Source organism: Pogoniulus pusillus, chromosome 16 (genome assembly GCF_015220805.1).
Source record: "Pogoniulus pusillus isolate bPogPus1 chromosome 16, bPogPus1.pri, whole genome shotgun sequence".
NCBI classification, from domain to species: Eukaryota; Metazoa; Chordata; class Aves; order Piciformes; family Lybiidae; genus Pogoniulus; species Pogoniulus pusillus.
Window position 1 is genome coordinate 19131013 of NC_087279.1, and position 26838 is coordinate 19157850.

Sequence of the window (26838 nt, forward strand, 5' to 3'; positions counted from 1 at the left end):
CTAAGTGCTTTTGGTCTACCAGGAGTGCATTTAGACGTAAATGAGAAGTGTTACGTGGCATTTTCTTCTCAGAGGCACAATCAATCCCCGTTTTACACTTGGTAGAGATAAGATGGCTGAAGCATAATTGGTTTTATTTTATGGGATGCTCTGCCACGAGCATCTTTAAAAGAATTCAGCTATAATGAACATACAGTACAAGAGGAGTCTTCACCGAGGCAAATGTCATAGCCTAGGGACTAGTTCAGATCTAAGCAACTTCAGATGCATTATTCCACATCTTCAACAGGGCTCTTTGGTCATGTTAAGCCAAGCCAAGCATGACAACGCAGATGTTCCCTATACATTCCCATCAAGACAAGGGCAATATTTACCACCAGCTCTCTTGCCAATTAAATACCTCCTACTGCATCTACTTCACTTTAGGAAGTCATTTTACTTCTGTGCCTTCTCATCATCTCATCTGTGGTACCTTGGGAAATCTCAGAGTATCACAGAAACGTTCTGGTTGGAAAAGACCCCCAGGATTACCTCTCCTCAGGCTTTACACTGAAAGCTGAATTGACAGAAGTTAACAACACTTCTTACTGCTTCTGCACAGCATCCTGAAGAGCTACGCAGTACTCAGGGTTTGGGATCCCTCTTGTGCTGCTCTGGCCTGAAGCCTATGTCTGGCAGCCCCACCGCTGGTCCCTCCTACATCACCATAAGCACTCATCAGATCTGGAGGAGAGCATTTGCTTGTTTTGACAAGTACATCCCATCACCCTTGGCCCCAGCTGGTGCTGCTGGGAGCTGGCTCTACTCCAGAAGCTATTGAGAGACGTTTGCATGCCTGCACTAGCACAGCCTACCCTAAGCACCGCTTCTGCACACAACCAGACACAGCCTCTTCATGGATTGCAAAACCAAGGACATAGTCACCCAATCAGCAAACTGGAGAGAAAACCCCACTCACCAGGGACAAAAGGTTTCTTTCCTGTGAAAATATTTAATCCAAGCCCTACTTTAATCTTCTTCTGAGGTCAATAAGTGAGGGGTAGGGTTGTGAATCAGGGGAGTCTCATTTCAAAGCAACTGCCAAAACTGATAAGGTAAAACTTAGGTGAAAAATATGAAGACTAAGAAGAAAGATACAGAAAATTATGAGTGCAAAGACAGAAAATTGGAGATTTTTGCAGTATGTTTTTGCTTATTGTAGGGTTTTGGGCCTGGATTTCCTCCTCTGTCTCTTCTGCCAAGTCTGTGCTTCTGTCTTAGTTTTCTGGAGCTAGGGCAGAGGGAAGTAAAGAGTCTGCTCAAGAGTGAAGCCTGTGACACTCCAACAAAACTCTACTGCTTTTAGTCATCACATTCTAATACAAGCTGTGTTTGATCAGAAACTGAGTAATTACAGCAGCCTGAAAGGTTAATGGTTTGTGCCACCTACTATCACCTCATTAGAAGAGGATCTGTAAAAGGAACATAAGTGTTGCACCTGATTAGCAGAGTCACACTAGAGAAGCTCAATAGATTGACAGATGGCAGAGCTAACTGCAAACCCTAAGGAAGCTGCATAAGAAAGCTATTCTTCAATCTTGTTCACAGCAGGGGCAAGGCCATGTGAGATGCCAGCACACTTTGGGTGCTGGCATGGCTGTCTTCAGGTTTACAGCTACAGTTTTTCTTTCCAGGAAACTTTGTTGGAGGAGAGGGACAAAATTGCCAATCTACTCCTCCATCTCACAAGAAATCTCACAGAATGTAGAGTTAGAATCATTTGTCAGGGTTGGAAGGGTCCACAAGGATCATCTAGTTCCAGCCCCCCTGCTGTGGGCAGGGACACTCTACCCTGGAGCAGGCTGGCCACAGCCTCATGCAGCCTGGCCTTAAACACCTCCAGGGATGGAGCCTCAACCACCTCCCTGGGCAACCCATTCCAGGCTCTCACCACCCTCATGGTGAAGAACTTCTTCCTAACGTCCAGTCTGAATCTACTCACTTCTAGTTTTGCTCCATTCCTCCTAGTCCTTTCACTACCTGACATCCTTAAAATTCTCTCCCCAGCTTTCTTGTAGGCCCCCTTAAGACACTGAAAGGTCACCTCAAAGCCTTCTCCAGACTGAACAGCCCCAACTTCCTCGATCTCTCATCATAGGAGAGGAGTTCCAGCCTTCTGATCATCCCCATGGCCCTTCTCTGGACACCTTCCATCCATACCCCTCTTGTAATTACTGTCCATTCAAGATTATTTTAGTGATGGATTAATGACATCAGTGAGATGCAGAAAGTCCTAGTGAAGGTTACAGGTGGTCTTACCTAAAAATCACACTGATTGGTTTCCATAGTGCAGACTGTTCAGCACAGTTGTTCAATGGATTTCTATTTTGATGCAAACCAGCCTTAAATATTTCCTCCTGACCACTCCTTGAGCAGAATATCAAGCACAACAGAAAGCAAACACTCCACTCTGACCCAGCAAGCACCATCTCAGTGACTACACTGCAGCTCAGTTACATTTCAGAAGGACATCATTACTTTCAGACAGTTCTGTGTTCAAAAATTAGGAAGAAAAAGAAAACCAACCACACACAAGTGAAGGGAAACCTCCAACCCCCACCAAACCTGATGATCTGTCACCAGCTGTTTCCCAGTAAGCTGCAACTGAGAAACCTGTTTCCTTGGCATAAGGACTAAAACAGCCAAGAGAAAAAGCTGTTGACAAGAAGGAAATGATCTTTGCATTGTAACTTGCAGCTGGGAGGAGAGCTGGAGTACAGCAATCCAGCCTCACCAGTTGTTTTTTCTGCCATGTAGCTGCAAAAATCCTTCCAGTTTAAAGAAAATGAAGAAGAAAGAAAAAGAAAAAGCCCACGAGGAAGAGAAGTTCACAAGCTAGAGAGGGGCACAAACAGCATGACTCAGTTACTAAGCTCCCAGGGACAAGATGTTTCTGCTGTGCATCAGTCATCTCTTAAAACTTTGATTTAATTGGACTCCTGGCATGGGAAATGGGGATAATCTTCCACCACACTACTGCAGAGCCCAGGGATCACTGGCCAGCCATACTTTTCCCTGTGACAGGTATCCGTGGGCAAAGTGAAAACCAGTGCAAGTATCCTGGGGCCAGTCTATAGATTTCCTCATCTTGAAGTTGATACCAGCAGACAGCTTGTGTGCTATCTCTTGCCTTCAACAAATCTCTCCTGGGAAGCACTTGGGAGCCCAGCAGCCTGGGATGACACTCTATGGGACAGGCATCCATAAACACAGGCTGAGTGAGCCAGGAGTGTGGGTGGGGAAATCTGGCCCTGGGGTTTCCTTCAGCCACACAGCATTGTCCATGCTCAGAGATGTGACATAGCCTCAGGCCATTTGAAATTTTCACTTTCCAATTATTTAATCTCTCAGAAGAACTGGCCTCAATATCCAGCCTGTGCTTGCAGCCCAGATACTCAGCACTGGCTTTGTCTCCAGCCTAGGATCCAAGCAGCCATGACTCAAGGACCTCAGTGGCTCATATGTGTGCTCAGGTGTTTTAGCAGTTCTTCTCCTGAAGTTAGAGAACAACTCTCCTTCATCCCAGGATACCCTACAGGAAGCTGAGCACTTCTCAGAGGGAAACAAGAAGCTTATTTATCATCAAGGCAGACTGCTAAAAAGTACCTGCATTGCATTACACTTCAGTCTCTAGATAGGTTCCCAGAGGGAGTGGCTGAACTAATCACAGCTCACAGGATGTTAGGGGTTGGAAGGGACCCAAGGAGATCATCCAGTCCAACCCCCCCTGCCAGAGCAGGACAATCCTATCTAACACAGATCACAGAGGAACACATCCAGACAGGCCTTGAAAGGCTCCAGAGAAGGAGACTCCACAACCTCTCTGGGGAGCCTGTGCCAGTGCTCTGTGACCCTTACAGTCAAGAAGTTCCCCCTTGTGTTGAGGCAGAACCTCTTCTGCTGCAATTTACACCCATTGGTCTCCCAGGGAGCAGTGAGCAGATCCTGTCCTCCCTCTCCTGGCCAGCCCTCAGATATTTATAAACATATATCAAATCCCCTCTCAGTCTTCTCTTCTCCAGACTAAGCAGCCCCAGGTCCCTCAGCCTCTCCTCATCAGCCATGCCCTCCTGTCCCCTAATCATCCTCGAAGCCCTCCACTGGACCCCCTCCAGCAGATCCCTGTCCCTCTTCAACTGGGAAGCCCAAAACTGAACACAGTATTCAAGATGAGGTCTCACCAGGGCAGAGTAGAGGAGGAGGAGGAGAACCTCCAAGTAATTGTTTTCCTCTGGAATTGAAATGCAGGACTGTCTCCTCCCATCACTCTACATCTGAAAGTCATTTAAAAGCATCAAACTCTGCATTTCTTCATTACTCCAGAGTGGCAGGAACTACTACCAACAGGTGACCAAAAGCCAGCCTCCCACGGTGATCAGTCCAGCTCCTAGCAGGCAATGTGCTCAAAAGATACTCTCAAAACGTGCCAGTACTGGTGGGCTGCTGATGTGCTCAGCAGCAGCCACAGCTCCGCTGTTACAAACGCAAACAGGACCTGTGCTCTGTGCGTGTGGTTGGCGGAGCTCCGAGCAGGCGCTGCTTGGGAAGCCACCCCCCAAGCGTCATTACCCTCACTGCTTGAGCCCCTGTTCAGCTGCTAATTAACAACCAATTTACGTTCTCCATGCTAACACCAACATCACTCTGGAGCTTTCATTAATGCCGTAGCGAGGCACTCACGAGTGCAGCCGACCTTTCAGAGAAGGCCCCCGAGAGATATTCTTCTGATTTCTATCTGCCTCCCAGGTAATATTGGAGCCGAAGGGCACAGCCAGAGGGATGAGGTCACATTTTTGCCAACAGCTCAGCAACTGCTGCAGCTCTGGCTGCCACCAGCGCCAAGGGCAAGACAGCTCCCGCTGCCCCTTGGTGGGTCCATGTGCTGGAGCGGCTCAGAAGTCATGAGCCAATTCTGCCCCCTTGTGATTACAGTTAGACCTCGAACTTCTTCCCTGTTCCTGTGCGTAGGAAAAGAGGCCTTCTCTCAAAAACAAAAGTACCTACTTCCAGCAGACATGGTGAGGACCATTTATTTACTAAGCTCTCCAAGAGTCAGTACCTGCTGGGTGACAGTGGGATTCAGCAGACTCCTCAGCAGAGCAGGAAGCACTGAGGGCAATTCCTGCTCCTCTCTGGCAACAGCCCAGACCTTAGATTTGTCCCATATCTTGTGAGAGGGATTTAGGCCCACGTCTGGCAGTGCCCAGCACTTTGCCTTAGGTTATGGCACTGCAGACAGCTCCCTGCGGGCAGCTCCATGTCTGGACACACAGCCAAACACCTCTGATATCGCAGACATTCAGGCTTCTCAGTTCAACTTATCTCTGAAAGAGGCTGGAGAAACCTCTGTCCATCACCACTTCCTCATTCCTCCTTACTCACCCCCCCTTCAAAGCCAAGCTGGCTTCAAGAGCTATTCCCAAATATTCAATCCCAAGGCAGGAGCTGGCTAGAAGATAAGGATAGGAAAACTCTTTCCATCACTTGCAATCCCCCATTTTCCCCTCTTTAAAAGGAACATCGCTTGCTTCAGAGGCTGCTAGCCCAAGTCCTGCCTGCCCATCCAGCTGACCAGGGCTGGAATGAGAGGAGCAGCAGCAGCAGCAGCAGCAGCAGCAGCAGCGTGGTCCCGGCCGCGCCTGCAATGCGCAGAGTTCCACGAGGGAGCAGCATGGTCCTGCGGCTGGCGCTGGGCTCCACCGCTCCGCTGGAAACAGAGCAGAGCTGCGGGCGGAGAAGGCAGGTAGGAGGGGATGCAGGTCATTCATTTCATTCTCACACGCACAGGTGCAGGGTCAAAGCGCCACCGTGCATGCAAGAAAGGAGCTGCTACCGTGCACCGTTAATTGTTTCACAGAATGGCAGAATGCCAGGGGCTGGAAGGGACCTCGAAAGCTCAGCCAGTCCAACCCCCCTGCAGAGCAGGATCACCTAGACCAGATCAAGATCACCTAGACCAGATCACACAGGAACACATCCAGGTGGGCCTTGAATATCTCCAGAGAGAGAGACTCCACAACACACACACACCCCTCTTTGATTCAAGTAGCCTATTCCAGTGTTCTGTCACCCTCACAGGGAAAAAATTCCTTCCCATGTTTCCATGGAACTTCCTATGCCTCAGCTTCCACCCATTGCCCCTTGTCCTGGCATTGGGCATCACCCAGCAGAGCCTGGCTCCAGCCTCCTGGCACTCACCCTTTACATATTGATAAACATTGATGAGGTCACCTCTCAGTCGTCTCCTCTCCAAGTTTCAGAGCTCCCTCAGGCTCTCCTTGTAACAGAGATGTTCCATTCCCTTCATCACCTTTGTGGCTCCGTGCTGGACTCTCACAAAGAGTTCTATGCCCTTCTTGAACTGTGGGGCCCAGAACTGGACACAGTATTCCAGAAGTGGCCTCACCAGGGCAGAGTAGAGGGGGAGGAGAACCTCTCTCAACCTACTAACCACAGCCATTCTGATACCCCCAAGAATGGCATTGGCCCTCATGGCCAAAAGAACACACTACTGGCTCATGGTCAACCTCCCATCCACCAGGACTTCTAGACCCTTTTCACCTTCACTGCCTTCCAAAATATGAGTCCCCCTGTTTTGTTTTGGTGGCCACATAAGCTGACCTACCAGAGCAAGCAACTGCTGAAAAACTGAAAACAAAAAAAAACCCAAGCAAACAAAACAAACAAAACCCCCAAAATTAAACACTCCACAAAAATACCCCACCCAAAAACCCATCACTCTGAAACCAAACAAAACCCCCAAGAAAGCCAAGGGTCTCAGAAAATCAATCTCTGCAGGAGTCACACAACAGGCATGGAGGCTGGGTTGGCTGACTTGGTGTGCCAGTTTGAGGCTAACTAGACTATTTTAATGATAAAAACTAGATGATAGGCTGTGAAAAGAAGACAATGGTGATGTCTGCTTCACTCCTAGGCTTGCTGAGATGCATAAAAACAAGAACACAAACATAAATAAGTCAGAATGTGTGTCTCTGTCTGTCAGAGTCTCTGTTTCTCCCTGGGCTGCTTCTGTGTAACTAATCCTTCTGCTTCTAACCCCCTTGCTGATCCTCCAAACTCACCTTGCACATAAGGTATGCTCTGGGGTAAGGCAGAGGGGTGGAAAGAAGGGGGAAGGGTGGGTGAGAGCCTCTCCTGGGGACTCTGTTTTATGGGAGGGATATTGTGTTTCTGTATTACTTTTAACTTATTTATTTCTATATATAGCTGCAAATATCATAGAATCAACCAGATTGGAAGAGACCTCCAAGACCATCCAGTCCAACCTAGCACCCAGCCCTAGCCAGTCAACCAGACCATGGCACTAAGTGCCCCATCCAGTCTTATCTTGAACACCTCCAGGGATGGTGACTCCACCACCTCCCTGGGCAGCCCATTCCAATGCCAATCACTCTCTCTGCCAACAACTTCCTCCTAACATCCAGCCTAGAGCTCCCCCAACACTACTTGAGACTGTGTCCCCTTGTAATATATTGTAAATATCTGCCTGCATATTGTGCTAAGCTGTGAATATGAAGCTTCATTCCCTAACTTCCAGCTGGCTGAGTCTAATCTGGGTGATTTCATAAGAGTGGGGGATGGTAAATCCCAAACCATCACACTTGGCCACTGTAATAATTTGCTGATGTTCCATGTGAGACCAATAGAAGCACTGGATACTTCTTCCTTCCCAGCCTTCTGACAGAAACTAAGATCCTAGTTTGATATTTGCCTTTGCTGTTCTGCTCAGAAATCCACAAAATCCATGTGCTAACTTGAATTAAGTCTTACAAAGAGTAAAGAAAGAAAAATCACTAACATACATCAGCCCCTGAAGTCAGGCCTTCCTGAAGGCACAGAGCAGCCAGCTAGAAGGAGATGGGGAAGATGTTAAGACACTTCACACACGAGCTTCCTGCACTGTGGTACAGATTATGTTAGGATGACAGTTACATGGCATTACTTCCAGCTGAGCCTCACACCCAGGACTGCTGGACCATATCCCTGCTAGACCACTGCCCTTTTGCTTCCTGAGGATGAATACACCAAAGTCTCCCATGCTGTGGCAGCGGGTGAGAATCTGACAGAATCACAGAACTTTACAGATTGGAAGGGATCTCCAGAGATCACTGAGCCCAAGCTCCCTGCCAAGGCAGGATCCCCTAGGGTAGTTTGCACAGGAATGCATCCAGGCAGGTTTTGAAAGTCTCCAGGGAAGGAGACTCCACAATCTCTCTAGGCAGCCTGTTCCAGTACTCTGCCACCTTCATTGTGAAGGTGTTTATCCTCATGTTGAGGTGAAATCTTCTATGTTCCAGTTTGTAGCTATTGCTCCTGATTGAGCAATTGATTTATTGCTGCTGAACACTGAAAAGAGACTGGCCCCATCCACTTGACACCCACCCCTCAGATATTTGTACACACTGATGAGATGTCCTCTCAGTCTTCTCTTCTCCACACTAAACAGCCCCAGGTTTCTCAGTCTCTCTTCATAAGGGAGATGCTCAAGTCCTCAAATCATCCTTGTGGCTCTCTGCTGGACTCTTTCCAGCAGGTCCCTGTCTCTCCTGAACTGGGGAACCCAAAACAAGACACAGAATTCTCAGCAGAAAACATCATATTGGCCTCGTGTGTCAGGATGTGTGCACACTCACACCACGGTGGATGGTGAGAGATAAACAACACGAAGCAAAAGCAGTGTGGGTTGCTTGCTGTCAGGATAATAGCATTAAGAGTATTTAGTTGGCATATGTTGGAACATGAGCAATAACTGCTGCTTTCTAAAGGACCTTGTAAGGGTAGCTGAGCGGGAAAAGGGAATAAAGGAACATAGAAGAAAGCTGCAATGTGCCTGTCCATGAAATCTTCACCACAGGTTGCCACACTAGGACAGGAATGTAGAAGGAATTCACAGTTAATACACTTAACTGCCACTAAATTATATATACAACCATATATAGCTACACATCTCTCTCCCCAGAAGCTTGTTACATGTTTCCATCACATGTGTCACCACTGCATGTCACTGTTTACACAAAGTGACAAAGATTCATAGAATCACAGAATTGTTTGGGTTGGAAGAGACCTCTCAGATAGAGTCCAGCCACTTGACACCACCACAGCTATTAAACCACGTCACAAAGTGTCACATCTACACACAAACACCTTTAGGGATGGTGACTCCACCACCTCCCTGGGCAGCCTACTCCAATGCCTGACCACACTTTCAGCAAAGAAATTCTTCCTGATATCCAATTCAAACCTCCCCTGGTGCAACTTGAGGTCATTTTCTCTTGTTCTATAAACAAAGCAGAAGTTTAAAAGCCAGGAGTGAGGATAATGGGGGATGCCTTCATCAGTGTTGTGAGGGGAAAGCAAGGAATTAGCAATACCTCAAGGAAGAAAGAAATAAGTCTCAATAAATAAGTCTTAAGAATTAGCTCTTGCACCTCACAGTATGGCTAGAGGAACCATCTGAAAAACCCAACCTCAAGGGACATCACTTTCTGCAGGTGTTCCACATTAGGGAGGCAATGATTTCTCTCTGGGTTGCTTCACAGAAGTAATTAGCAGAAAAACCCGTTCTAACAGGTGCACAGTTCCACACTCTTCAGGGCCAGCTCAGAGTGCTGCTGAGGTTTGCCAGGGACAAGGCTACTGCCTGCAAGGTGTAATTTGGTCATCAGTCAAACGGTTTCTCTCTGCTCTGCTGTTCTGATAGCTATTGCACAGATGTTTGGGTTTTCCCTGGGATATTCATTTATCTTGCTGAGTTTTGTCAAGTTTTCCTCCCATCCAGATATATTGGGGGTAGTTGGAGCAGGACCATAGACAGAGAGGATGGCTCCGCTGGCTGCCTGACCCCCTGAAGACTCACTCACACATGCTCCCTGCAGAGCAGCTCCATGAATTAGCAGTGAATCTCAGATCTGTCAAACTCAATGAGTGCTGATTGATGCAGCCTTTTAATTAACATATTTTGTCAGGAAAAAAACAAGGGAAATTATAACATTGCTCAAACTACTGCAATAGTTGATGTAGACCTGAGAGGCAGCTTCCCTGGTACCCCCTACACCCAAAGCCAACCTCTTATAAATCCTTTCCTCTACGTTTTCCAATTCAAAATTAGAGTTAAAAATGCAGTAAACCAAACTGTGCCACCTCACTCTTCCAAACCCTCCCCCTCCCACAGCAGTTAGTTGAAAGGTTGCCTGATGCTCACAGGAGAGCCTTTCAGATCAAAGCACAACCAAGTCTGCTTAGAGATGCCTGCTTCCCAGCAGGCTTGTATGCAGATCTCTTGCTTAGCTCTGGCTCTAACACAGGCCAGCAGCAAATGAAAGGCAAACACAACCAACTGCTGCCAGTCTTTGCTGCCCAAATCCTTACCCAGTCCTGTGCTAGCAGCTGCCTTGCTCCAAGCCTCTTCACTCACATCCCACAAATGTGGATAGCAACAGATCAAGTGCAATGATGTCATCTTTACTCAGGACTGCCCCATCTTACACATCCTACATGCTTTTTCCTGTGGCATACAGAGCCAGTTAGTTGCCCAAGGCACTCCCAGTCACTTAAGTTATTACTTTTTAATGTATTTGTTTCAGTAATGACAAATAAATAAATACAAATAATCTCACTTTCTAGTCACTGAATAGATAAAGCAGCATCAGCTCCCAACACCAAGCACAGGGTGGCCAAGTTGCTCTTTGCAGCCTTGCTACTTCCTTTCCTTGGGGACATGAATGGCTTAGCCCCTGTCTGTCCAAAGCCAGCATTAGCCTGTGCCAACAGAGATGTTCTGACCACAGCTTTTTCAGTTATTTCACTACCAACAATGGCTCAGTGGCAAAGAAATCCAACAGTTCTCCCCATCCTACATCCTCAAACTCAGACACCCAAGTATCTAAGGGACCCAAAAAAAACCATATTCATCAAAGAATCCCTTTATGACTTGAAAAGGATGCAAGCTGTAGAGACTTTCAAAGTAAATTCTGTGCCTGCAGGATCAGGGAAGCTCAATTAGAGCCATGCACTGTGTGTCATAGGTAGTTCCTCCACAGGTGGATATGCTTCTCTCATTAGAGGGATTGCAGTATCCTATGGGCTTTAGCAGCCTTCAGAGTACGTTCCTCTAAGGCACTGATCTCCTTGATGGCAACAGTATACCCCATTTTCACCCCTTTAAAAGCAAAGATCAGGTCTACAACCCAAAGGTTTCTGACATCTCCAGGCAGTTTGCATATGCAGTTGAACTACTGAGTTCAAATGAACTACAGGTTCCAGAAGGTCAGCACCCATTTATAACCCTGCAGCCCCACCACAAAGAGTAAACTGCAGGCAGAGAGGAAGCAAATACTGCTGGCAGCACACAGGGCACTCACCACAGGAGTAAAACAGGTATCTTAGTATTCTGCAAGGGCATTATTTAGGAGGTATTAGGGAGATCTAAGGTCCACAGGAAAGCAGTAGCAATTAGCTGGGTAATATGTGCTTACACAGAGCTTGGGAAGAGAACAGCAAGCAGTGAAGAGGTCAGAATATGCAGAAAATGAGAAATAAATAAATAAAAGATCACCACACTTTGACCAAATACCTCAGGAAGTAAATTCCTGCAGATTTCAAGAGAAATGTGCTCCTTAGAGGACTGCAATTTTGATGGACTGGGTTTAGTAAAGGCTATTCCTACTTACTACTGTAAATGTGGACTCCTCACCTTATTGAAGTGTCCACAGTTCCCAACAGTGTGCAAAAGGCTTAGAAAGCTACAAGTGAACATTTAGCACAGGTTCAGCAACACAACACCTGTTAAGAGCAGTGACCCACACTGCTGACCTCTCTCCAAATCCAAATTTCTCCACTACACAGAAACATCTCTCCATATCTGTCCCTATCTTCCACCCCAGAAGATGGGGGCAGCTGCAGCCTCTGCAGCAGCAGTCCTTGGTTCCCCCCTCACTCGAGCTAATTCCTCTGCCAGGAAGAGGACATGAGCGTGGAAAGCCTGTGTAATTTAACTAGTTAAACATCCCAAAGAAAAGACTGTTCAGTATATTAAAACACAATTATGGTCAGCCAGGAAATTAAAGCACAAGGATAACCATTTTAGACTCACAGAGAGAGACCAGTTTGACTTTCAGCAGAGCATGTGGCTATTGTCCATGAGGGTGACAGCAGAGAGATCCTTATAAAAAGGATAGAGCAATATTTAAAGGTGCTTGGCAGGGGGCAGCTCCTTCCAGTTGTTTTGTTTAAACCTGTCCTAGGTTATGTTACCTATAAATATAATTCTTAAGGCTGTTTTTCTTAGCCTTAAGATTGTCAGGAATCAAAGGCTTAAGAGAAAACAGAAAGCAGCCCACACCACAGTGGACTGCTCACCACTTCACTGACTCATGCAAAGATTAGATACCAGGAGCAGTTTGCAACCCTTGTCAAGCAGGACAGGTCCTGTTGTTCCAGGGGAAAATAAAGAAAGTGGAATAGAATAATTGCTTCCTTGGGATGACTCAAGTCCTCACAACAAGCTCCCACCTCAGGAGGAGTTCAGTTATTTCAGAGGGAAGTACTGTGTGCCATCATGCTCACACCACACCACCCTTCCCAGGTGCGCTCAACGAGATGGTTTCCTACAGTGTTTTACCACCGAGTCCCTGCCTCTGCGGCATGATTTTACCATACTGCTGCCTTCAAAGCATCTAATCAGGACCATCAGACACTAATCAGATACCCTTAGCCACAACAAATAAAACTTAAAGCCATTGCTTCAAACAGGGAACCCCCAAATCTGGCCAGAGGACTAAGCCCTTGCCAGAAATCAGCCTTGTTATCAAAAGCCCATGACTAGAGAAGGGAACGGACATCGTCTCGTTTCCCCCTCCCCAACTCAAAAACATCAACACCAAAGCAACCAGAGGATCACAGGTTTTGTTCACTGAAGGAAACACCAACTGCAAGACCTACGAAGGAGCTTAAACCCAAACCTCAGACCCGCAACTCCCAACCCACCCTCGGCTCCCTCACAGTGAGAGCTCAGACAGAACAACGACGACACTACGAAAGGTTAATCGAGCCACAAAACACGCGAAGCCTCCAGCCAGCAGTACAATTACCTCGGAGTGCCCTCCACCGGAGGAAGGTCTGCAAGAAGTGCATGCTCCTCTTTCTCAGTCCCGGAGGAGGTGGCAGCATGAGCGGGACCGGAGCTGCTCCACGACTCGCTCACGAACGCTCCGGCATTCCCACTCTCCGTCCACCCCCAAGTGCTGCCGCGGTCCAGCCTAACGAAGTCCACCTGGTCTGCTCTGCTAATCACTGATGTGGAGTCTGGGGCTTCTCTCTCTCCGACTCACACCGGCTCCAAATAAGTAATTAGCATGAATAATTGCAGCTGTGATAATAATACCCAGCCACCTTTGAGCAAGAGGGAAAAGACTGCAATTAACTCTTTCCTAGGGATCAGAGGAGGCTGAAAGAGCACAAGCCTAATTATCTTCTTCTGTGGTGCCTTCTGGCTATCCTGGGTAGTGAGTGGGTGACAGAGGTCAAGCAGTATCTTTTTGGAAACCTCTCTATCAAAGCCATTTTTATGTCTCTTGCTACCCAAGCAGTCATTAGATGTGCAGATTTACATGAGAGGGAGAAGAACCCTCAGTTTCCCCATTGCATGCTTAACTGGCAGTGGTTTGTCCATCCAAAGACTGCCTGCAGCATTACTGCACTGGCACTAAGGACTTCAGAGACATTCCCCTGCCAGGAAACACCTCGTGGTGATCTGCAGATTCTCCTGTGCTTAATGCAGAGCCACACCAGCAGGAGGGTTATTACCACCAACCCTGCCCAGGGCTCAGGAGAACTGACTCCATGCTGGAGAGGGCATCAATCATAGAATCAACCAGGTTTGAAGAGACTGCCAAGATCATCCAGTCCAACCTAGCACCCAGCCCTGGCCAATCAACTAGACCATGGCACTAAGTGCCTCATCCAGGCTTTGCTTGAACACCTCCAGGCTCAGGGGGAACCTCACTGCTGTCTCCAACTACCTGAAGGGAGACTGTAGCCAGCTGGGGTTGGTCTCTTCTACCAGGCAACCAGCAACTGAACAAGGGGACAGAGTCTCAAGTTGTGACAGGGAAGGTCTAGGCTGGATGTTAGGAGGAAGTTGTTGGCAGAGAGAGTGATTGGCATTGGAATGGGCTGCCCAGGGAGGTGGTGGAGTCATGGTCCCTGGAGGTGTTCAAGAAAAGCCTGGCTTTTTGGTGAGGATGTGTGGGCAGAAGTCACAACCACACAGACCTGTGCACTCCATGTCTGTGTAGGGAGCCCCCAGAAGAGGTTTTGCACAAGAACATAGCAAAGTACAGCTCTAGGAGGTCAAGGAAAACATCCCCAGTAGATCCATCAGGGATGAACCATTCAAGAATTACAACCTATAGGGAAACCACAACACGGACAACATTTGGGGACAGCAAATTGGTCTGAAGTCAGGGGCCTGAGCTTTAAAAACTGAGACATGGGGGTGTTCAGAGGACTGGAGCTTTGTGGGTCTGTCATTTGATTCAAAGTCTTAAAGACGTTGTCTGATTAACACCTTTTGGTTACTCCTGAGCTTCCAAAACAGAGAGTGAGTGCTGCAGCCTGTTGTAATCTGCTCTATGCACTCTGTACCAGCTGCCTTCCAGTGTTACTTCACTAGAACTTTCAATTAACAGGTAGCAAAGCCATTAGTCATGTCTTCCTGACAAATAACTGCTCTCCCTGGCTCCTTTCCTCATGATTCTGAGTTTCCATTTAATTTATGGACCCCCAATAAAACATAAAGAAACCCAGCCCAATGCCTCATCAGCTGCCTAAGCGTGCACTAAGCATTTTGGTGGGGAGGGGAGTTGGCACTTTCCTATCTTACAGACCTGAAGGAAGGGTTGCCTCATCCAGCAACAGACAGGGAGCTTGCAGCAGGGTGAAGGACAGACTCACCTCCTCTGAGATGCACCTGCAAGGCTGGGACAGGAGCGTCAGCTCCCAATCCTGCTACACTGGGATGCACTTGCCTGCCCCTCAGCAGAGCCTCCCACACATCCCACAGCTGTGCAGGGTGGCTGCCACGGAGGCAGGAGATGAAAGGAGAGGGATGCAAACATCAGAGAAACCAGGAAGGCTGTGTCTTAAAGAAAACACTGCTAATTCCTTGCTAATTATTCAGACCTCAGGCCTCCCCTTATTCAGCAGCTCGGGCTTCAAACAGGAAGCACTGCTGAGGATGTCTGGGGAGAGAGGAAGATGCCCTCCAGAACCAGAGGAACCCTCTAGCCCTCCATAGCCACTGGTTGCACATGGGCCATGAGCCCTGCAGCCACAAAGGACAGGCAATGGTTCTGATATTACAAGCACTCAGCTCATTCGTTTTGAAACACAACCTCAGTTTCACCAACCACAGCTCAAATTCACTCTACACCCATCCACATACCCGTGGTGTCTGAACACACACCAGCACCTCACCACAGCAACACACTCGAGGGGCACCCCAGACCTGCCCCACTACAGGCAAGAGGCTCCTGTGCTGTGTGCAAGCAGGTGTCTGAGCACTGGGTGAGGAGAACTATTAAAGTTCTTTGCACACATGGGCTTAGAGATCCAATCAAAACAACGAGCAACACCTCCAAACACAAACAGCTGAAGAAGATATGCTCCAGTGATTACAAAAACTTGAACTGAAAGCTGCTCAGAAAGCATCCAAAAGAGAAAGGGAAGAGGGCTGCCAAGCCTGACTCCCGAAATAAAGTCTCTCTACTGACAAGTTCGCCTCCAATTTGCAATTCTTGCGTCTGACTGCACCTGAGTCAGTGCCAGACAGCCCTGATTCATGTCTCCTCTTCATGTAAGTACCCATCGGAATGAGAGGCTGTGTTTGGAGGGACAGGGCACTCAGGGACAGCTCTCCTCACAGCTCCTCATTGACTGTGGTCCATGCACTAGTAGAGACTGATGGCTGCCTGCGGGCGGAGGCTCGGTTCTTCCCTAACTGCCAGAGCTCAGGTGCTTGATGGGGTCTTTAAGCACCACAGGCTGGACCTCCTCACTTTGCACTTGGAGGCAGCACAACAGGCTTGCAGAGAACAGCAGAGAGCTGTGAATCTCAGCAGAAATGGGGGAGAGTGCTATTATACCCCAGTACCGAGGGAGAAGACTAAATAATTAATCACAAAAGCAACCGAGTGTTAACAAGCTGAGCAGGATCAAACCGCATGAAAGATGCAAAGCCCTCCCCCTCGCCGAGCCCCCTTCACTGTGTTGACAAGCTTCATTTCAACAACTCAGCCAGCAGAGCTGAGAGGATGCACCACAAACAAATCATAGAATCATAGCATGGTCTAGGTTGGAAGGCACCTCGAAGATCATCCAGCTCCAACCTCCTGCCATAGGCAGGGACACTTCCCGCTAAAGCAGGTCACTCAAGGCTTCATCCAACCTGGCCTTGAACACCTCCAGGGAGGGAGCAGCCACAGCCTCCCTGGGCAACCTGTGCCAGTGTCTCACCACCCTCACTGCAAACAACTTCCTCCCTAACATCTAGTTTGATCTCCCCTCTGCCAGTTTAAACCCATTCCCCCTTGTTCCGTCATTACAAGGCCTTGTCAATAGTCCCTCCCCAGCCTTCCTGTAGGCCCCCTTCAGATACTGGAAGGCCACTATAAGGTCTCCTCAAATCCTTCTCTTCTCCAGACTGAAGAGCCCCAACTCTCATAGCCTGTCCTCATAGCAGAGCTGCTGCAGCCCTCTGAGCATCTTCATGGCCCTCCTCTGGACTGGCTCCAACAGTGCCACGCCCCTCTTGTGATCCCAGCTGTTGATGGGTAGGGCTTGTCCTGGGGATCAGCTTGATGTCTCCTCTGTCACCAAGCACAGAACCAGTTCAGAGCCATGTGCTGCACAGGTGAGAATCAGGAGAGCAAGGTGTCCTGGGTTCGGACTTGTCATTGCAAGCCCCAGCACACAGGCAAGGGTCATCTGCATGTGTGGCTTTAAGGGAAGCAGGGATAGGCAGCATGTAATAGGAAGAGCAAACAAATAATGCTGCTGTGGTGCCACCCTAAATAGCAGAGTCTGACTATGCAGAACTGAGCAGCAGCATCCAGTAAGCAGAAGCTAGCAGGCATTGCAGCCTGTGCCCAGGATGGGAACAGAAATAGATGAAAATGTCTACTGCCTGTCCTGAATGCTCTGCTGAGTCAGTCATGCTGAGGACAGAGCTTTCAGCCGTTCAGATTGTGTGTTGCACTGTGTGTGGCACATCCCTGCACAGGCGACAGGGCTGTAGTACCTCATCGACACACAAGGGCTGAAACACAATTTACACAGCACCAGCATTAAAACATGCACTCCCCAGCACACCACACTCCAGACTCAGCCAGCCCAGCAGAGATACTGTGATACATCAGCTTGGGATGGCCATCTCAAGTATTCGCATTGGCATCACCACTGCTTGCCTATTCTCACCAGGCTTTATGCCATGCTATAGTGAGAAAGGGTTGTGGCAAGTAGGGTGCCAGTAGCCACAGCAATAAAACACAACTCTAAATTGTTATAATAGTATCTCAACAAGGCTAAGTGCAGGGTTCTGCACTTTGGCCACAACAACCCCAAGCAGTGCTACAGGCTGGGAACAGAGTGGCTGGAGAGCAGCCAGTAGAGAGGGACCTGGGGGTGCTGGTAGAGAGTAGCTGAAGATGAGCCAGCAGTGTGCCCAGGTAGCCAAGACAGTCAATGGCATCCTGGCGTGGATCAGGAGCAGTGTGGCCAGTAGGGCAAGGGAGGTTATTCTGCCCCTGCACTCAGCACTGGTCAGGCCACACCTTGAGTGCTGTGTCCGGTTCTGGGCTCCTCAAGTCAAGAGAGATGTTGAAATACTGGAAGGTGCCCAGAGAAGGGCGACAAAGCTGGTGAGGGGCCTGGAGCACAGCCCTGTGAGGAGAGGCTGAGGGAGCTGGAGGTGTGCAGCCTGCAGAAGAGGAGGCTCAGGGCAGACCTTATTGCTGCCTACAGCTACCTGAAGGGAGGCCGTAGCCAGGTGGGGTTGGTCCTTCTGCCAGGCAAGCAGCAATAGAACAAGGGGACACAGACTCAGGTTGTGCACACTCAGTGTGGGATACACACATACAACAGTCTGACATCCTCTCCAGGAGTTTGTTTGGCTCTAGCTTATCCTGTAAAGTCAGAATAGGCTGAGTCCTATGCAGCTAGCTGAGTGTGAGAAGATAACTCAAATGAGACAGTGAGATTGGCTTTTCTAAACCATCTTTGTAAGGGCACCAACATTATGAGAAAATCCATGTGCTGAAATCAGAATGAAGCTTCTGAAAATTCCCTGCAATAAAAGACAAAGATCTCTCTGCTCCACCATGACAACAACAGCAGAAACTTTGGTTAAATTAAGCAAAGTTGTGACCTGAAACAATACTCAGATTTATTGCATTTCCCATCTCTGAGCATTATTTCATAATACTATGGGCATCAAAACCCTCATTTATCTTTAATCCTCTGTCTTTTATGAGAAAAGCAAAAAGGGCTATGAAATTACTTCCTCTGCCTGCTTCTCTTAGTAAGGCTGGAAGAGACCAAAGGGAGCTTTGCAGGGTTGCCCACCAAGATATGGAAAGCCACAAGACATCAACATGGTGAAACACAGTGGGCTGAGGAACTTACCACCACCACAACTGAAATTTACCAGACCGACTCAGACTGCTTGGAAGGAAGATGAAGCTATAAGATGTAGCCAGGTGGGGTTGGTCTCTTTGCCCAGGAAACCAGTAACAGAACAAGGGGACACAGTCTCAAGTATCAAAAGTGTACAAAATCCTGGGGAGGGACTTTTTAGGCTATCAGGGAGTGCCAGGACTAGGAGGAATGGAGCAAAGCTGGAGGTGGGGAGATTCAGCCTGGGCATGAGGAGAAAGTTGTTCAACATGAGAGTGGTGAGAGCCTGGATGGGTTGCTCAGGGAGCTGGCTGAGGCCCCATCCCTGGGGGTGTTTAAGGCCAGGCTGGATGAGGCTGTGGCCAGCCTGATCTAGGGTAGGGTGTCCCTGCCCATGGCAGGGGGACTGGAACTAGATGATCCTTATGGTCCCTTCCAGCCCTGACTGATTCTGTGATTCCAAGTTGTGCCAGAGGAGATATAGGCTGGATAATAGGAGGAATTTCTTCACAGAGAGTGATTTGCACTGGAATGGGCTGCCCAGGGAGGTGGTGAAGTCATCAGCAAAGCCTGGATGAGACACTTAGTGCCATGGTCTAGTTGACTGGATAGGGCTGGGTGCTAGGTTGGACTGGATGATCTTGGAGGTCTCTTCCAACCTGGCTGATTCTATGATTCTATGTTGACAGTAAAACTAAAGTTACAAGCATATATACACAATATATTTACAGGTATTCACTGTTATACACAATGGAGAAATAATACAGAAATCCAAACTTTCCTCCCAGACAAAGAAAAAGAAGCTCAGGAGGGGCCCCTTTTAGCAAACTAATGAATGATTTAGACTGTAACATTATTTTCTTTTTACAACCAATAATCTAATTTCTCTTATTAGAATATTCCAATGATCCTGAAACAGGCACATAAAGGTATCACAGAATGAGGAAGGGACCTCAAAATCTCATCCAGTCTAATTCCCTGCAGAGCAGGATCACCTAAGACCAGATCACACAGGAGCACGTCCAGGTGGGTTTTGAATATCTCCACAAAGGGAGACCCCACAACTCCCCTGGGCAGCCTGTTCCAGTGTTCTGTCACCCTCACAGGGAAAAAAAATCCTCCTCATGTTTAAATGAAACTCTACTCAGGACAAGAACCCTTCAAACAATGGGATGCTGCAGGATGTGTCTGCCATTGCTTAAGATGATATCATAGTACAGGCCGGGGCAGACAGCTGGGGTATGGTCAGCAATTCAGAACTGACTCAAGCATTAGCTGGTTAGGAGGGGCTTTGCTGCAACACTTGAATGATACATGGGCAGAATACTTTGCATTTCTGTGCAGCAAACCTCACTGAGGCAGAATGAGGTTGTGTCCCTTAAGGTACATCATTTACATTGAATCCTCCTGCGCTCTCCAGCGTGGCTTTCACGTCCCCCCACCACTTAGGTAGCAGAGGCATATGCATGTGTAAGCATAGACAGGAAGGAGAAACATCTCTTTTAAACATTCATCGAGCTGGAAGTGTGGAAGATGTCAGCAAACGAAGGGTTCAACTGATGTGGAAATGCAGCTCTTTGAAAAGAAGGAGTTGAACACCAAAACTGGTTCAGTGTAGCTAAATTGGTCCCCTAAGGGCCAGTGGTAACAGAAACCTTCAGCCCAAATAAGAGCCAGTGAAATATTCAGCAAACAGCATTTGATGCTTACTGCAGGGGGGAAGAGTGGTGCAACTGTTGGATCATGAAAACAGCAAGTTACCCCAAGCTGCAGTAGAAGTGGCAGATAAACAGGGGTGGCAAATATTCCAGGTGCAGCAGTGTTCAGGCAACCCCAGCATCTCCCAGGCACACGGCTAAAGCCAGTGATGGAGTTTGTTCCACTAGTCAGAACACACTAACCCACTAGCAAGCATGGTCATGCTGATCTCCTTCCAGGCACCACAGCTCTAAGTCATGTTCCTAGCAGCAATGGCAGGCAGACATTAGCATGGACCTGAAGGACCACTGAGGGATGTTCATGAACAAACTTATTCCTGCAACCCAAGGCTGCCTCAGGTGATCTTCAGCATCACCAAGATTTCACAGCTCCCTTTAGGGAAAAGACAGCATCAGGTAGACAATTTCACTTAGACCAAGCTCAATAAGTTAAGGCTTCAAAAGGTTCAAGGCAAATCATGGGTATCCAATACAAGTCCCTAAACAAAACAGGCCTTGGAGCAAATCCCAGGTCACTACAGTCACAGTGTACTTGACTTCAGTACCATCAAACAAGTCCACATTAGCCACCTGGGTGACTTTGTGTCCCTGTCCACCTCCCAGGTTTTGTTCATCTCAGACTTCTTGGATCCAAGTGTTTCACCCCAAGGCATCTGGCTCCTGCCTCCACAGACATGTGAGCCATGTACACTCTGCCCAAAAAGCAGCTCCTCAACACACCCTCTCTGCACAAAGCAGGACTATGTGACACGACAAAAAATATCCACTTACAATGGGCTTTGCTTTCCCCTGGCAACACCTTCAGGTCCATTCATGTGTAGACCCAACAGGTTTTTAAGGGCCAATAATATTCTGTTCTTGGGTCAAACTCCATCTGATGCCTAGAAGAGGAAAAGTCCTTGTTCTGTCACTGGATATGTTCCTGTGCAATACCAGGAGCACAAGCCCAGGACTGCAGCTAATCCATTAGCTTTTACCAGCAGTAGGATGGATATGCTGCAGGGTCAGGAACTGTGCAGGGTTTGCTTCACTCCCTGAGGTTCCTGAAACCAGGGTGGACCCTGGCCAGTGAGGCTTAACCATCAGCACATCTTCTGTGCTCTTTGCAACCCCAAACCAGGCTACTCCACTGTGCCAAACGATACCACATTAGCTAGAGAGAGACACACAGGCAAAGCCTCAACTTCCACAGCAAATTCTCAGCTCTTAACTGCTTGCCAAGAAAACCAGAAACACTACAATCATTTTAATTTACCCTGTGAGGGATGTTAGAACTGCTTTTTGTTGTCCAAATCTGTCTGGCTTATCCCCTCTCTCTATTTCTTTGGGTTTTCTTCCCAGAAAGCAGGTGTTCCAGTATCTGGATTTCTTGAATCATTCTAATATCTATTATTATGATTATTGCTTGAAGGCCAAACTTCAGCAACAGCTCTTTCCAGGGCAAGAAGGGAGTTCATCAGAAAACATGAGAACAGATTCAGAGAAATAAAATGAGTAAGGAATGAACTGCTCAGGGAAGCAATGCTTGCTTTATGGGAGGATCACAAACACTGGAGTATTACATTTCTTGCTTTCTAAAAGTGTCTCATTTTTATGAATGTTCAGCTCCATGCCATAGAAACATGAGGAGTTTGTGCTTCCTGCTTTACCAGATTGGGGTGTTTTTGTCAAATAAAATACTTTGGAATATCATGACATGCTGGAGTGTGTCCAGAGAAGGGCCACGAGGATGCTCAGAGGGCTGCAGCAGCTCTGCTGTGAGCACAGACTGAAAGAGTTGGGGCTGTTCAGTCTGGAGAAGAGGAGGCTCCCAGGTGACCTTCTTGTGGCCTTCCAATATCTGAAGGGGGCCTACAAAAGAGCTGGGGAGGGACTTTTTAAGATACCAGGGAGTGACAGGACTGGGGGGAATGGAGCAAAGCTGGAGGTGGGGAGATTCAGACTGGATGTGAGGAGGAAGTTGTTGAGCATGAGAGTGGTGAGAGGCTGCAATGGGTTGCTCAGGGAGGTGGTTGAGGCCCCATGCCCGGAGGTGTTTAAGGCCAGGCTGGCTGAGGCTGTGGCCAGCCTGATCTAGGGTAGGGTGTCTCTGCCCATGGCAGGGGGGTTGGAACTAGATAATCCTTATGGTCCCTTCCAACCCTGACTGATTCTCTGATTCTATGATCTCTGGGCTACAAGACCACAATGGCTGCTAAGTAATCTGACTGGCCACTATTTTACCTTCCAGCTGGTATAACTGATCAGATATTGGATAAAGAGATGCTCAGTCTTGAAGGCTTCACAGAAATCACAGAAACTTTGTTTGGAAAGGACCCTCAGGATCACCAAATCCAAGCTCACTTACAAGCAGAGGAAGAATTACATCAGGAAGTGAGACCTATGCTATCGGATTCATATCTCTATGATGCACAGGCAGCAGATCTGAGTGGGGAAGCAAATTCTGTCTTGCACAAAGTGAGCTATCTTTTTTCTCCTGTGGTAATACAGAAGCTGTTCATATCATAGATGACATCCTAAAACAACTTGAGATGTCCATTCCAGCTCCAGAGGTGAATCAGGCACATCTGGTATCTGAGCTGAGATCTCTCTGCTCATCTGAATGTCCTGATCACACAGTCATGACCTGTTTCTCAGCAAATGTCTCTTCTCAGTCTGAGTGTGGATAGAAAGCTCACCTTGGACTTAGGAAGGAGTTTCTTAAGGCAGGTACATCAAAACTCTGCAAATCCCATGGATCTCTGGATTCTGACTCTGTCTTGTAAATAAAAGACTATCAACTACCTCCATTTCTTGAACCACTGATATGGGTTGCAATCAACCTGGGAAGAAATGAAGTGAGGAAGACTCCTCTTACTTTTCTTAGTGGCACATGTATCAATTACTTTCCTGATTGCTCCAAACTTGTAAAGACATGCAAACATTTTAAGCAAAACAAGATATAAGCAAGCAGAGAGCAGGGATTGGGAGGGGACACCTTAAGAGATGTGTGTGAAGCCACCAACAGAAAAAGGAGGATATTTCATCTTGATTACATCCCAGTCAGCAGAGAGAAGGCTACATCTTCTCTTAGAGTTTCTGGTAACTTCATGTTTAGGCTGAGATACCTTGGTGAAAAGTATTGGTGAGGTTATTCTGCCCCTGTACTCAGCACTGGTCAGGCCACACCTTGAGTGCTGTGCCCAGTTCTGGGCTCCTCAATTCAAGAGAGATGTTGAGGTACTGGAATGTATCCAGAGAAGGGCAACAAAGCTGGTGAGGGGCCTGGAGCACAGCCCTGTGAGGAGAGGCTGAAGGAGCTGGAGGTGTGCAGCCTGGAGAAGAGGAGGCTCAGAGCAGAGCTCATTGCTGTCTACAACTACCTGAAGGGAGGCTGTAGCCAGGTGGGGTTGGTCTCTTCTCCCAGGCAACCAGCAACAGAGCAAGGGGACACAGACTCAAGCTGTGCCAGGGGAGGTATAGGCTGGACGTTAGGAGGAAGTTCTTCACAAAGAGAGTGATTGGCATTGGAATGGGCTGCCCAGGGAGGTGGTGGAGTCTCCATCCCTGGAGGTGTTGAAGCAAAGCCTGGCTAAGACACTTAGTGCCATGGTCTAGTTGACTGGCTAGGGCTGGGTGCTAGGTTGGCCTGGATGAGCCTGGAGGTCTCTTCCAACCTGGTTGATTCTATTTCCAGAGGCAGCTATGTCAGCAAGTGCTGGATTTTAAACACTTGTATTTGGTGCTTGGTCCCAGTGCAAATGATGCTCATCTATCAGAGGCAGCACAGTACCAACAAAATCAACAGTACGAAATAAAGTGCTGCAAGACTCTGGACAAATGTCCAAAGCACTGGGTTTCTGCTCAGACATGTTTTCTCAGTGGCAAAAAAAAGAGTGTGCATGAGGAGAAAACATTATCTTATGACAGCTCCTCTACAGTCCAGTGCACTCGGATGAGAGGAGGAACACTGGTTCTGAAGAGAGACTATTTGTTTGAAAAGGCAGTGAGCTTCCTTTCAGTTTGTGTTTCCTGACATGGATTGCCAAAAAGGAAATGCAGACAGAAAGATGTCTTGGGGAATAGATAAATGATGTGGTGAGATTGTAAGCAGAGTGACCTTTCCCAGTCCCCTCCCGCTATAAATTATTGAGCCATGAATTACAGAATCAACCAGATTGGAAAAGACCTCTAGGATCATCCAGTCCAACCTAGCACCTAACCCTTCTAATTAACTAAACCACAGCACTAAGTGCCTCATCCAGTCTCCTTTTAAACACCTCCAGGGATGGGGACTCCACCAGCTCCCTGGGCAGCCCATTCCAATGTCAATCACTCTCTCTGTGAAGAACTTCTTCCTAACATCCAGCCTAAACCTGCCCTGGTACAGCCTGGGACTGTGTCCTCTTGTTCTGTCACTGTGTGCCTGGGAGAAGAGACCAACCCCACCTGGCTACAGCCTCCCTTCAGGCAGTTGTAGACAGCAATGAGGTCTCTCCTGAGCCTTCTCTTGTCCAGGCTGCACATCTCCAACTCCCTCAGCCTCTCCTCACAGAGCTGTGCCAGCCCTCTCAGCACTCTAGGATGGAACCCATCTGGTCCCATAGACTTGTGAGGATCCAAGAGGCTCAATAAGTCCTTAACTACTTCCTCCTGGATTATAGGGAGGCTGCTCTGCTTCCTGATCCCACCTACGAGCTCAGGAGGCAGCTGTCTTGAGGACAACCTGCCTTGCTATTGAAAACTGAAGCAAAGAAGGTGTTAAGCAGCTTCGCCTTTTCCTCATCTCTAGTCACTACATTCCCCTCCTTGTCCAATACAGAGTGGAGCTTATCCCTGCCCCTCTTTCTGTCATTAATATCTTTATAGAAGCACTTCTTGTTATCATTCCCAGCAGTGGCCAGGCCAAGTTCTAACTGGGCTTTGTCTCTCTAATTTTCTTCCTACATGACCTAGCAACATCCTTATTTTTTTCCTGAGTTACCACCCCCTCTTTCCAAAAGTGATCTGCCCTCTTTTTGTCCCTTCATTTCTTCACAAGTCCTTCATCTATCCAGGCAGGCAGTCTTCCCCAGCAGCTCTGCTTTTGGCACAGCCTGTTCCTGTGCCTTCAAGATTTCTCTCTTGCAGCAAGTCCAACCTTCCTGCACCCTTTTATTTTTAAGGGCTTGTCCCCAAGGTTCCCTTTGATTTAGTTCTTTGAATAAGCTGAAGTCTGCCCTCCAGGCATCCAGAGTGGAAGTTTTGTTGATGCTCCTCCTAGCTTCACTGCATATTGAAAACTTCATTGTTTTGTGGTCACTGCACCCCAGACAGCCTCTGACCACCACATCTCCCACCAGCCCTTTTCTGTTTGTGAACAGCAGGTCGAGCAGAGCCTCACCCCTGGTAGGCTGGCACAGCAGCTGTGTCAGGAAGCATCACTGTTGATTGCCAGGGCTTTGTGTGATTAATCTGGCTACACTCTGTGAAGCAGAGAGAGAAGGAAAGAGAAAGAGAAGGAAACCACTCATAAAAAAATAGGTTACAAAACCCCTCAGGATCTGAGTGAAATCAAGAGGAGGAAAAAAGTTCAGCACTGGGCTGCCAGCCTGGGCAAGGACACAACCCTAACTCCTGTGCACTGGACCCACTGAGCCTCAAATGCACAGCACAGCACATTTAGAGAAGAGTTTTTATAAAGCCTTATTAAACAAAGCCCATGGAAATATTTTGTTTCCAACTCCTTAGATGCAAGGATCAGGCCCATGGTGCTGTTTTCTATCCCCTGAGGATGGTGAGATGCAACTAGTTCAAGCAACAGAGACCGAAGCGAGTGGAGGGATCCTGTCCATACCTAGACACGCTCTGCTCCTTGCACACAAGCTAAATCACCCATCATAATGGACCAGGGAGGGAGCAAACAGCTGGAGAAGCACTTCATGTTATTAGCTAGCTGCTGCATTAGGAAAGCAGCTGGTGACCACCAGAGTTGTTGGAACTAATTGAAATATGACATTAATTTTAGTCTACAGCAAGAGCCAATATTGTTTAGCTTTCTGTTTGTATCTGCAGCTCATAAAAACTTTGGGGTTTTTTGGAGTTTGTTGGGGTTTTTTTGCTAGATTACAAAAAATTCATAATAAAATTAAAATACAGACCTGTATACTCTACTAATATGTGGCCTTATTACCATCTCAGGACTCTACCAGGGCCAGAATGCTAAAACCTCAATTCACATTTGTGCTAGTTTGAAACTAGCTAGAATGTTTGGATGAGAAGAATTAGGTTACAGGCTGTGAAAAGGAAACAGTAGTGATGGCTACTGCACTCAAAGGCTTGCTGAGATGGATTAAAACAAGAACACAAACATAGAAACAGAGTTCATAGAATCAGTCAGGGTTGGAAGGGACTACAAGGACCATCCAGTTCC

At 47.8% G+C, this 26838-nt stretch overlaps 1 protein-coding gene across 8 annotated transcripts in view; it reads right to left on the bottom strand.

The window, feature by feature from the left end:
* Positions 1 to 26838, bottom strand: part of GRIP2 (glutamate receptor interacting protein 2) — a 348398-nt gene that overhangs the window by 130532 nt on the left and 191028 nt on the right. For 5 of the 8 annotated variants that reach the window (XM_064156868.1, XM_064156871.1, XM_064156867.1 and 2 more), the window contains exon 1: positions 13149 to 13319. The exons of the other annotated variants lie outside the window; for them this stretch is intronic. In XM_064156868.1, coding sequence (XP_064012938.1) covers positions 13149 to 13227 — 79 coding nt within the window. In that variant the 5' untranslated portion in view covers positions 13228 to 13319. Of the gene's footprint in view, positions 1 to 13148; positions 13320 to 26838 lie in introns of those variants that run through there. 8 annotated transcript variants of the gene reach the window in all.